This window comes from Dromiciops gliroides, chromosome 2, assembly GCF_019393635.1.
Source record: "Dromiciops gliroides isolate mDroGli1 chromosome 2, mDroGli1.pri, whole genome shotgun sequence".
In the NCBI taxonomy this organism is placed as follows: Eukaryota; Metazoa; Chordata; class Mammalia; order Microbiotheria; family Microbiotheriidae; genus Dromiciops; species Dromiciops gliroides.
The window spans coordinates 464,495,176-464,507,306 of record NC_057862.1 but is presented as its reverse complement, the minus strand read 5'-3'; the positions used below and the strand labels follow the sequence as shown (position 1 = coordinate 464,507,306).

At 57.2% G+C, this 12,131-nt stretch overlaps 1 protein-coding gene across 1 annotated transcript; it reads right to left on the bottom strand.

Annotated features, from left to right (window-relative positions):
- Nucleotides 1–716: 716 nt before the first annotated feature.
- On the bottom strand, nt 717–6,267 carry LOC122739140 (proline-rich protein 36-like). The gene is made up of 8 exons (XM_043980986.1): nt 6,104–6,267; nt 5,147–5,826; nt 4,421–5,074; nt 3,948–4,300; nt 3,126–3,641; nt 2,375–2,882; nt 1,902–2,254; nt 717–1,595 (listed from the first exon to the last, which is right to left on the bottom strand). Exons 1-8 carry the CDS (start codon nt 6,265–6,267, stop codon nt 717–719), a joined length of 4,107 nt encoding a protein of 1,368 aa, XP_043836921.1.
- Between the last annotated feature and the right edge of the window lie 5,864 nt (nt 6,268–12,131).

Below are 12,131 nucleotides of genomic sequence, written 5' to 3'. Positions count from 1 at the left end.
ACTTTGTTCAGCTCTGCCTCACTTAGGGCTGGTCAGGATATTGCCCTCATGATGTCATTGGTTCTCTTGGAGAACAAAGGATCAATAACAACAAATGTTTGGAAGTTTTCCCTGATATCAAACCTTAATTTGATTCTTGGAACCTGGTTCTGCCCCCTGGGGTCAATCGCTCGGCCGTGTGACTCCTACAAATACTTGAAGACAGATGTCATATTCCACTGATTCTTCTCCTCTCCAACATAAACATCTCCAGGTCCTCCAAAGACCCTTAATGACACAGATTCAAGGCCTTTCACCATCCCTTCACCATCTCTGAACACTCTCCAACATCCTTTTTTTTGAACTACACACTACTAATTGTTAAGTGTCTGAGACCAGATTTGAACTCAGGTCCTCCTGACTCCAGGGCTGGTGCTCTATTTGGCGCCACCTAGTTGCCCCAAAATACTACTTCTTCTTCTTCTTTTTTTTAAGTAAATGAAGTCGCTGTGTTCTTCTTCTTTTTTTAAGTAAATGAAGTCGCTGTGTCTTGGGGAGCCAGAGGTGATATTTGAACCATGGTGTCCTGACTTCAAGCTGAGGATTTTTCTCTGATGCCCACTGTATTGCCTCTCATGGTCCCTACCTACATATAGCAGACTTAATCTACTTTTATTGAATTGACTTCTGCTCTTTGATCCCTTACCCCAGACTGCATTGCCTTTTTCCAGCCCAGCTCAGCCGGCTCCCCTCGCCCCGCCCCACCTCCACTCGCCCCGCCTCCGCTTGCCCCGCCTCCTCTCGCCCCAGCACGGCTCCCCTTGCCCTGGCAGGGTTCCCCTTGCCCGGGCACGGGGCGAGGGGAGGCGGGGCAAGCGGAGGCGGGGCGAGGGGAGCTGTGCCGGGGCAAGGGGAGGTGGGGTGAGCGGAGGCGGTGAGCGGAGGTGGGGCGGGGCGAGCCGGGACAGGGGAGGCAGGGCAAGCGGAGCCGTGCCGGGGCGAGGGGAGGCGTGCCGGGGCGAGGGGAGGCGTTCTGTGCCGGGGCGGGCCGTTCCGTTCCGTGCCGGGGCGGGCCGTGCCGGGGGGAGCCGTGCCAGGGCGAGGGGAGCTGTGCCGTGCCGGGGAGGGGCGAGCCGTGGCGAGGGGAGCTGTGCCGGGGCGAGGGGAGCCGTGCCAGGGCGAGGGGAGCCATTCCGTGCCGGGGCGAGGGGAGCCGTTCTGTGCCGGGGCGGGCCGTTCCGTTCCGTGCCGTTCCGTTCCGTGCCGGGGCGGGCCGTGCCGGGGGAGCCGTGCCAGGGCGAGGGGAGCTGTGCCATGCCGGGGAGGGGCGAGCCGTGGCGAGGGGAGCCGTGCCGGGGCGAGGGGAGCCCTGCCCGGGCGAGGGGAGCTGTGCCGTGCCGGGGAGGGGCGAGCCGTGCCGGGGCGAGTGGAGGCGGGGCAAGGGGAGCCCTGCCGGGGCGAGGAGAGCCCTGCCGGGGCGAGGGGAGCCGTGCCCGGGCGAGGGGAGCCGTTCCGTGCCGGGGCGGGCCGTTCCGTTCCGTTCCGTGCCGGGGCGGGCCGTTCCGTTCCGTGCCGGGGCGGGCCGTGCCGGGGGAGCCGTGCCAGGGCGAGGGGAGCTGTGCCATGCCGGGGAGGGGCGAGCCGTGGCGAGGGGAGCCGTGCCGGGGCGAGGGGAGCCGTGCCGGGGCGAGGGGAGCCGTGCCGGGGCGAGGGGAGCCGTGCCGGGGCGAGGGGAGGCGTGCCGGGGCGAGCGGAGGCGGGGCGAGGGGAGCCGGGCCAAGGGAGGCAGGGCAAGCGGAGCCCTGCCAGGGCAAGGGGAGCCGTGCAAGCCGTGCGGGGCGAGGGGAGCCGTGCCGGAGCGAGGGGAGCCGTGCAAGCCGTGCGGGGCGAGGGGAGCCGTGCCGGGGCGAGGGGAGCCGAACCGTGCCGGGGCGAGGGGAGCCGTTCTGTGCCGGGGCGGGCCGTTCCGTGCCGTTCCGTTCCGTTCTGTTCCGTGCCGGGGCGGGCAGTTCCGTTCTGTTCCGTGCCGGGGCGGGCCGTTCCGTTCCGTGCAGGGTAGGGCCGTTCCGTTCCGTGCCGGGGCGGGCCGTTCCGTTCCGTTCCGTGCCGGGGCGGGCCGTGCCGGGGGAGCCGTGCCAGGGCGAGGGGAGCTGTGCCATGCCGGGGAGGGGCGAGCCGTGGCGAGGGGAGCCGTGCCGGGGCGAGGGGAGGCGTGCCGGGCGAGCGGAGGCGGGGCGAGGGGAGCCGGGCCAAGGGAGGCAGGGAAAGCGGAGCCCTGCCAGGGCAAGGGGAGCCGTGCAAGCCGTGCGGGGCGAGGGGAGCCGTGCCGGAGCGAGGGGAGCCGTGCAAGCCGTGCGGGGCGAGGGGAGCCGTGCCGGGGCGAGGGGAGCCGAACCGTGCCGGGGCGAGGGGAGCCGTTCTGTGCCGGGGCGGGCCGTTCCGTGCCGTTCCGTTCCGTTCTGTTCCGTGCCGGGGCGGGCAGTTCCGTTCTGTTCCGTGCCGGGGCGGGCCGTTCCGTTCCGTGCAGGGTAGGGCCGTTCCGTTCCGTGCCGGGGCGGGCCGTTCCGTTCCGTTCCGTGCCGGGGCGGGCCGTGCCGGGGGAGCCGTGCCAGGGCGAGGGGAGCTGTGCCATGCCGGGGAGGGGCGAGCCGTGGCGAGGGGAGCCGTGCCGGGGCGAGGGGAGGCGTGCCGGGCGAGCGGAGGCGGGGCGAGGGGAGCCGGGCCAAGGGAGGCAGGGAAAGCGGAGCCCTGCCAGGGCAAGGGGAGCCGTGCAAGCCGTGCGGGGCGAGAGGAGCCGTTCTGTGCCGGGGCGGGCCGTTCCGTTCCGTGCCAGGGCGGGCCGTTCCGTTCCGTTCCGTGCCGGGGCGGGCCATGCCGGGGGAGCCGTGCCAGGGCGAGGGGAGCTGTGCCATGCCGGGGAGGGGCGAGCCGTGGCAAGGGGAGCCGTGCCGGGGCGAGGGGAGCCGTGCCGGGGCGAGGGGAGCCGTTCCGTGCCGGGGCGAGGGGAGGCGTGCCGGGGCGAGCGGAGGCGGGGCGAGGGGAGCCGGGCCAAGGGAGGCAGGGCAAGCGGAGCCCTGCCAGGGCAAGGGGAGCCGTGCAAGCCGTGCGGGGCGAGGGGAGCCGTGCCGGGGCGAGGGGAGCCGTGCCGGGGCGAGGGGAGCCGTTCCGTGCCGGGCGAGAGGAGCCGTTCTGTGCCGGGGCGGGCCGTTCCGTGCCGTTCCGTTCCGTTCTGTTCCGTGCCGGGGCGGGCCGTTCCGTTCTGTTCCGTGCCGGGGCGGGCCGTTCCGTTCCGTGCCGTTCCGTTCCGTGCCGGGGCGGGCCGTGCCGGGGGAGCCGTGCCAGGGCGAGGGGAGCTGTGCCATGCCGGGGAGGGGCGAGCCGTGGCGAGGGGAGCCGTGCCGGGGCGAGGGGAGCCCTGCCCGGGCGAGGGGAGCTGTGCCGTGCCGGGGAGGGGCGAGCCGTGCCGGGGCGAGTGGAGGCGGGGCAAGGGGAGCCCTGCCGGGGCGAGGAGAGCCCTGCCGGGGCGAGGGGAGCCGTGCCCGGGCGAGGGGAGCCGTTCCGTGCCGGGGCGGGCCGTTCCGTTCCGTTCCGTGCCGGGGCGGGCCGTTCCGTTCCGTGCCGGGGCGGGCCGTGCCGGGGGAGCCGTGCCAGGGCGAGGGGAGCTGTGCCGTGCCGGGGAGGGGCGAGCCGTGGCGAGGGGAGCCGTGCCGGGGCGAGGGGAGCCGTGCCGGGGCGAGGGGAGCCGTGCCGGGGCGAGGGGAGCCGTGCCGGGGCGAGGGGAGGCGTGCCGGGGCGAGCGGAGGCGGGGCGAGGGGAGCCGGGCCAAGGGAGGCAGGGCAAGCGGAGCCCTGCCAGGGCAAGGGGAGCCGTGCAAGCCGTGCGGGGCGAGGGGAGCCGTGCCGGAGCGAGGGGAGCCGTGCAAGCCGTGCGGGGCGAGGGGAGCCGTGCCGGGGCGAGGGGAGCCGAACCGTGCCGGGGCGAGGGGAGCCGTTCTGTGCCGGGGCGGGCCGTTCCGTGCCGTTCCGTTCCGTTCTGTTCCGTGCCGGGGCGGGCAGTTCCGTTCTGTTCCGTGCCGGGGCGGGCCGTTCCGTTCCGTGCAGGGTAGGGCCGTTCCGTTCCGTGCCGGGGCGGGCCGTTCCGTTCCGTTCCGTGCCGGGGCGGGCCGTGCCGGGGGAGCCGTGCCAGGGCGAGGGGAGCTGTGCCATGCCGGGGAGGGGCGAGCCGTGGCGAGGGGAGCCGTGCCGGGGCGAGGGGAGGCGTGCCGGGCGAGCGGAGGCGGGGCGAGGGGAGCCGGGCCAAGGGAGGCAGGGAAAGCGGAGCCCTGCCAGGGCAAGGGGAGCCGTGCAAGCCGTGCGGGGCGAGGGGAGCCGTGCCGGAGCGAGGGGAGCCGTGCAAGCCGTGCGGGGCGAGGGGAGCCGTGCCGGGGCGAGGGGAGCCGAACCGTGCCGGGGCGAGGGGAGCCGTTCTGTGCCGGGGCGGGCCGTTCCGTGCCGTTCCGTTCCGTTCTGTTCCGTGCCGGGGCGGGCAGTTCCGTTCTGTTCCGTGCCGGGGCGGGCCGTTCCGTTCCGTGCAGGGTAGGGCCGTTCCGTTCCGTGCCGGGGCGGGCCGTTCCGTTCCGTTCCGTGCCGGGGCGGGCCGTGCCGGGGGAGCCGTGCCAGGGCGAGGGGAGCTGTGCCATGCCGGGGAGGGGCGAGCCGTGGCGAGGGGAGCTGTGCCGGGGCGAGGGGAGGCGTGCCGGGCGAGCGGAGGCGGGGCGAGGGGAGCCGGGCCAAGGGAGGCAGGGAAAGCGGAGCCCTGCCAGGGCAAGGGGAGCCGTGCAAGCCGTGCGGGGCGAGAGGAGCCGTTCTGTGCCGGGGCGGGCCGTTCCGTTCCGTGCCAGGGCGGGCCGTTCCGTTCCGTTCCGTGCCGGGGCGGGCCATGCCGGGGGAGCCGTGCCAGGGCGAGGGGAGCTGTGCCATGCCGGGGAGGGGCGAGCCGTGGCAAGGGGAGCCGTGCCGGGGCGAGGGGAGCCGTGCCGGGGCGAGGGGAGGCGTGCCGGGGCGAGCGGAGGCGGGGCGAGGGGAGCCGGGCCAAGGGAGGCAGGGCAAGCGGAGCCCTGCCAGGGCAAGGGGAGCCGTGCAAGCCGTGCGGGGCGAGGGGAGCCGTGCCGGGGCGAGGGGAGCCGTGCCGGGGCGAGGGGAGCCGTTCCGTGCCGGGGCGAGAGGAGCCGTTCTGTGCCGGGGCGGGCCGTTCCGTGCCGTTCCGTTCCGTTCTGTTCCGTGCCGGGGCGGGCCGTTCCGTTCCGTGCCGGGGCGGGCCGTTCCGTTCCGTTCAGTGCCAGGGCGGGCCGTGCCGGGGGGAGCCGTGCCAGGGCGAGGGGAGCTGTGCCGTGCCGGGGAGGGGCGAGCCGTGGCGAGGGGAGCCGTGCCGGGGCGAGGGGAGCCGGGCCAAGGGAGGCAGGGCAAGCGGAGCCCTGCCAGGGCAAGGGGAGCCGTGCAAGCCGTGCGGGGCGAGGGGAGCCGAACCGTGCCGGGGCGAGGGGAGCCGTTCCGTGCCGGGGCGAGAGGAGCCGTTCTGTCCCGGGCGGGCCGTTCCGTGCCGTTCCGTTCCGTTCTGTTCCGTGCCGGGGCGGGCCGTTCCGTTCCGTTCTGTTCCGTGCCGGGGCGGGCCGTTCCGTTCCGTTCAGTGCCAGGGCGGGCCGTGCCGGGGGGAGCCGTGCCAGGGCGAGGGGAGCTGTGCCGTGCCGGGGAGGGGCGAGCCGTGGCGAGGGGAGCTGTGCCGGGGCGAGGGGAGCCGTGCCGGGGCGAGGGGAGCCGTTCTGTGCCGGGGCGGGCGGTGCCGGGGGAAGCCGTGCCAGGGCGAGGGGAGCTGTGCCGTGCCGGGGAGGGGCGAGCCGTGCCGGGGCGAGTGGAGGCGGGGCGAGGGGAGCCGTGCCGGGGCGAGGGGAGCCGTTCGTGCCGGGGCGAGGGGAGCTGTTCTGTGCCGGGGCAAGGGGAGGTGGGGTGAGCGGAGGTGGGGCGGGGCAAGCTGGGCCAAGGGAGGCGGGGCGAGGGGAGCCCTGCCGGGGCGAGGGGAGCCCTGCCGGGGCGGGCCGTGCCAGGGCTCCCCTCGCCCTGGCAGGGCTCCCCTCGCCCCACCCCGGCACGGTTCGTCTCGCCCCGGCTTGGCTCTCCCCGGCAGGGCTCGCCCCGCCTCCCCTCGCCCCAGCACGGCTCCCCTCGCCCTGCCCCGGCACTCACCCCGCCTCGGCTCCCCTCGCCCCGCCTCGGCTCCCCTCGCCCTGGCCAGGCCAGGCCTGGCTCTCAACATACCTGCAGCTCAATGTAGTTGAGAGTGGGGTGGCTGTGAATGGTAAGAAGCTTGCAAAAGTGACCCATGTGTCCCAGGAGCAGACTTCAACCTTATAAGTTTAAAAATAGGCTACAACAAGAAGAAACAAAAAAGGACCCTTACCACTGACAGTTTCTATGGTGAAAGGGAAGACCAAAAACTCAAACTCAGATGAGTTTGTAAAAATGCATACAAGTGAAGACTCAAATGGAAAGATGATCTTGTCTCAATACCAAAAATTCGTTGAGGAGCTCAAAAAGGCTTTTAAAAAACAAATGAGAAAGGTAAAAGAAAAAGTGGAAAAAGAAATGAGAGAAATTAGAGTTATGCTAAAAATTGATTGGGGAAAACAATTCCTTAAAAAATACAATTGGCCAAATGAGAAAAAAAAATTGGTCAAATGGAAAAAGAGGTACAAAATCTTACAGAGGAAAAGAATCCCTTAAAAATTAAAACTGAGGGGGAAGCTAGGTGGCACAGTAGATAAAGGACCAGCCCGGAATTCAGGAGGACCTGAGGTCAAATCAGGCCTTAGACACTAGACACTTACTAGCTGTGTGACCCGGGGCAAGTCACTTAACCCTCATTGCCCTGCCCAAAAAACAAATAAACAAAAAAAACACTGGAGAGCAAAGGACTAGGTGGAGATTTTCTTAAAATAGTAAGTAGTATCTGCATAAAACCATCAGCAAACATTATATGTAACAGGGATAAGTTAGAGGCCTTCCCAATAATTATTACCTCTATTATTTAATAATGTACTTGAAATGTTATTTTAAGCAATAAGATTAAAAAGGAATTAAAGGAATTAGAATATGCAAGTAGGAAACAAAACTTTCACTCTTTGCATATGATATGATGGTATACTTAGAGAATCCTAGAGAATTATCTAAAAAATACTTGAAAAAATTCACAACTTTAGCAAAGTTGCAGAAAATGAACCCACATAAATTATAAGCATTTCTATACATGAGCAACAAAGCTCAGCAGCAAGAAATAGAAAGAGAAATTCCATTTAAAGTAACAGTAGATAATATAAAATACTTAGGTGTCTACCTGCCAAGATGAACCCAGAAACTCTATGAATACAATTACAAAACATTTTTCATACAAATAAAATCTGATTTATATAATTTATATAATTGCAGCAATATCAATTGCTCATGGATACGCTGAGTTAATAATATAAAAAGATCACAGTTCTACCTAAATTAATTTACCTATTAGAAAAAATAACAAAATTCATTTGAAAGAATATAAATTCAAGAATATCAAGGGAACTAATGAAAAAATGCATATCAAGGTGAGCTAGCTATACCAAATTTGAAGCTATACTATAAAATGGCAGTAATCAAAACTATTTGGTACTGGCTAAGAAATAGTGTGGTGGATCAATGGTTAGGCAAAGGAGACACAGTAGTAAATGACTATAGTAATATTTTGTTTCATAAACCAAAGACTCCAGCTTCTAGGATAGGAATTCAGTATTTGACAAAAACTGCTGGAGAGTAAGGCCAGAAACTAGGTATAGACCAACATCATACACCTTATACAAAAATGAGGTCAAAATGCATTCAAGATTCAGATAAATGATGAGGGGAAAGTGTAATTTATCTCTCATATTGGTGAAAGGGAGAGGAAAACAATTTATGTCCAACCAAGAGATAGAGAATATTATGAAATGCAAGATGGAAGACTTTGCATTAACTTTAAAAGTTTTTGTACAAACAGAAGCAATGCAGCAAAAATTAGAAGGGAGGCAGAAAGCTGGGAAACAATTTTTACAGCCAGTATTTCTGATAAAGGCTTCATTTCTAAAATATATAGGGAACTAAATCAAATTTATAAGAATATAAGAATATAAGCATATGAACAGGAAGTTTTCTGGTGAAGAAATTTTCATATTGCCATATGAAAAATAAGGCTCTAAATCACTATCGATTAGAGAAATGCAAATTAAAACAACTCTAAGGGGGCAGCTAGGTGGCACAGTGGAAGAGATAGTAAGGGAGCATGGGAAATGAGAAGCACCACAAAGGGCAAATGTCCCAATTTTCAAAAAAAGAGAATAGTCTAAAAATTATAGGTCAGTGAACATGACTTCAATTCCTGGGGAAAATTTTAGAACTGATTATCAAAGAATAGTTTGGTGCGAGTCAATAAAGGGAAATAATAATGGCTTCATCAAGAAGAGGTCATGACACATACACACACATACACACACACACACACACACACGCACGCACAAAAGAGGTCGTGCCAGATTAACCCTATTTCCATTTTTTGACAGGGAAAAGCTAGGGAAAGCTAGGGATGTAAGTTACCTAGATCAAGGCTTTAGATAAAGTATCGCCTATTCTTTTGGAAAAAGCTAGAGAGAAATGGACTAGAAGATAATACAATCAGATGGATTCATGGCTCTTAGTGGTTTGATGTCCATGTGGCAGGAGGTGTCCAATGGAGTGCCCCAGGGATCTACCTTTGGCCCTATCTTGTTTGACATTTTTTCCCAGGGATATGTAAAGACATAGATAGCATGCTCATCAAATGCTTAGATGACACTAAGATGAGAGGATCAGCTAACACACTGAAAGACAGAATCAGGATCTCAAAAGATCTTGACAGGCTAGAGCACTGGGTGGAATCTAACAAGATAAAACTAAATGAGGATAAATTGTGTAAATTCTTATTCTTGGGGACAAAAACAATCAGTTTCACAAGTAAGGATTGGGGAGGGGGCAGAAGCAGCACCTATTCTGAAAAATGCCTGAGGGTTTTAAGTAGACTTCAAGCACAATATGAGTTTGCAGCATGATTTGGCAGACAAAAGAGCCCTGGAGATCCTGGGCTGCATTAAGAGGGGCATACCTTAGAGGAACAATGTTAGTTCCACTGTGCCTTGCCCTGGTCAGACCACATTTGGAGTATCTGGGCATCACAGATTAAGCAGGATGTTGGAGGGGCAACTAGGTGGTACAGTGGTTAAAGCACTGGATTCAGGAGGATCTGAGTTCAAATTTGACCTCAGACAATTGACACTTACTAGCTGTGTGACTCTGGGGAAGTCACTTAACCCTCATTGCCCCGCAAAAAAAAAAAATGCTCTTTGGAAGTTATTGAAAATGTCACAGCAATCATACTTACCAGTTCTTTCAGTATCCCAGGATGTAGTTCACCTAGGTCAGGTGACTTAAATTCATCAAATTCTCTTCACTTGGCCTTGGGGAAACAGAAGCAAAATGAGAATAGAGAAGTTTCTCTCGGTTGTCTGTTATCATTCCATCTACCCCCAAGAAATCTATGGTTTTAATAATCTCTCTTCTCTCCAAATATGGCTTTTAAAAAACCTTTTTAGCTTGGAAAATCATTTTAGGAGCTTTAGCTCCTTAGCTTCCTTCACCAGATTCAGTTCAGTCTGAACTTCAGTATTTCTGACACTATTTTTAAAGGACAATGCCACAATCAAACATTCATTCTCTGTCATCTAGCTTTGCGGCCATCTTCTGTACATTTCTTTAAAAGCATCTAAATTGGTTGGCAAGTTCCTTGTGTATTCACAATGATTTCATCAAACAAATCTCCTGCTTATTCCCCACGAAGATTGTATTCCTAGTTGTTATTCTTGAGCCTCTTCCAACCCTCCTGAGCTGAATTTCCTTGTAAAATTTTAGCCCTTGGGATCACATCTATCTTTTCTCTGAACCCTTTGAAATCTGCTTTCCCAAATTCTAGGGTATATGTAAGATTTCCTCTCTTTCTGTATTATATACTCAAGGAAGGATTTGGTAGAAGATTTCCCCTTTTTGGGTCATCCATCTCTTGGATGAAATTTTTACTTAGGCAAATCAAGAAGTTATCAGTTGCTCTGCTTTTGCAAAAGAGACAGCTCCAGCAGATGATTGTATAATTTAAGTCCCCCATCATTACCATATCATGCCTCTGTGACAGGTTTGTGATGTTTCCCAAATTCTTCAACTGTCTCCTCTTTATGTTCAAGTGGTCTCTTATATACTGCAGCATGAAAATTCCTTGTTTCTCCTGCAATTGACCTTCACCTAATGTTTTCCCCCATGCTTCCCTGGTCTGATTCCTGGATTTCTTGACTAGCATTCTTACCAGCCGTGGTTAGATATACTATTCTTTTATTCAAGAACTGTATTCCAAGATCTACTTTTATTTATAATAGAGGGGGCAGCTAGGTGGCACAGTGGATAAAGCACTGGCCCTGAATTCAGGAGGACCTGAGTTCAAATCTGGTCTCAGACACTTGACATTTACTAGCTATATGACCCTGGGCAAGTCACTTAACCCTCATTGCCCTGCAAAAAATAAATAAATATTTATAGTAGAAGCTTCCAGGGCTTGTGTGATTCTGTGGTTCCTAGATACTTAAACTCTTTTTTTTTTTTGTGGGACAATGAGGGTTAAGTGACTTGCCCAGAGTCACACAGCTAGTGAGTGTCAAATGTCTGAGGTCAAATTTGAATTCAGGTCCTCCTGAATCCAGGGCTTTATCTACTGTGCCACCTAGCTGCCCCCTAAACTCTTTCTTTTTGGCTACTTGGGAGTATTTTTTTCCTTTGACCTGGAGGCTGTGGGTTTTGGATATGATATTCCTGAGTCTTCATTTTGGGATTTCTTTTAGGGGATGACTAGGGAATTCTTTCTATTTTCTTTGCCTTTTGTTTGTGGAAATTTATTTTTATTTGGGGACCGTACCTTTAGGCTGAGATTAGAAAGCCTTAGGCCCTCAGGGTCTCTTCCCCTCCTCCTCAGCTTCAGCTGAGCCAAAAAATCCTGTGGGCTGTACAAGATGCCAGGTCAGACAGCTGGGGGGAAAAAGCCCCCAGTTCCCTCTGACCTGAGCAGAGGTATCTGAGAGATGCTGGGCTCTGGCGTGGCCTGTGCTGAGGCACATGAAGCAGAAGCACCCCCCCCCCCACACACACACACACACACACCAGCCGCAGCCCTGGCTGGCGGATTATCTTGGTCTGCGGGGGGGCACAAAAAGCCCCGAGATTTGAGTGGAGATAAGAAAGGTATATATAGACCTGGGAGTTAGGGGGGACGAGACCAATAGTAACGCAGGACTAGGAGCAAGGAGGAAAGGCCGGTGGACAAGATTAAGAGAGGCGGACAAGATTAGAGGGGCTGCAAAGGTGGCAGAGGGCAGACTGACGGAGCAGACAAACAGAAGGTTGGTGAGAGAGAAACACAGGGGTTCAGCAGTGGCAGTAAGGAGAGGAAAGTTAGAAGCAGGGGAATTTACAAAGTGAAAGGGGAGTTAGAATAAAGTATCTGAGTGCCCTGAGTCGAGGGGCTAAGGCCCTTGTTGTATTCAAAAAGTTTGAAGCCCAGCAGGTGGGAAAGAGACACACCGCAATGCAGTCAGGTTGTACATTTTATTTCCCTGTATTCTTAATGTGAAATAGTATCTCATAAATAAACTCTGCTTTGATTATTTAGTTAAGAGGCTTCTTACTATTTTGCTTATCAATTTGGGAGTGGAGCAGTGTGGTGGAACTTTATAAAAGGCCCACATTAAATTTACAGCTAGTCAACAGTCCCAGATTAAGTACCGCAGTCAAATTAGCCCCCCAAATTAGCCCTAGTCATCAAAAATATTTCTACATGTTCTAATAAATCTGGACAATTTAAATTTAAAATTTCTTGAAATATAGTGTGCACACTTTTTTTTCATGGTTTTCTGGGAGTCTGAGGATTCTTAAAATATCTCTTCTTGACTTGTTTTCTAGGTCATTTTTCCAAAAAAAAGTTGATTTTATTCTAATATTTGTCTCATGAAATTATTGATTTGTTTGGTCCCTTCTAATTTTTAG

Bases quoted from the DNA above. Each gene is read 5' to 3' on its own strand.
- LOC122739140 (XM_043980986.1), bottom strand. From the start codon at position 6,267: ATGTTGAGAGCCAGGCCTGGCCTGGCCAGGGCGAGGGGAGCCGAGGCG. The intron at 5,827-6,103 runs GTGCCGGGGTGG...GGCACGGCACAG, and splicing joins AAGCCGGGGCGAGACGAACC to CTCCCCTCGCCCTGGCACGG. The intron at 1,596-1,901 runs GTTCGGCTCCCC...GGCATGGCACAG, and splicing joins GCTCCCCTCGCCCCGGCACG to CTCCCCTCGCCCTGGCACGG.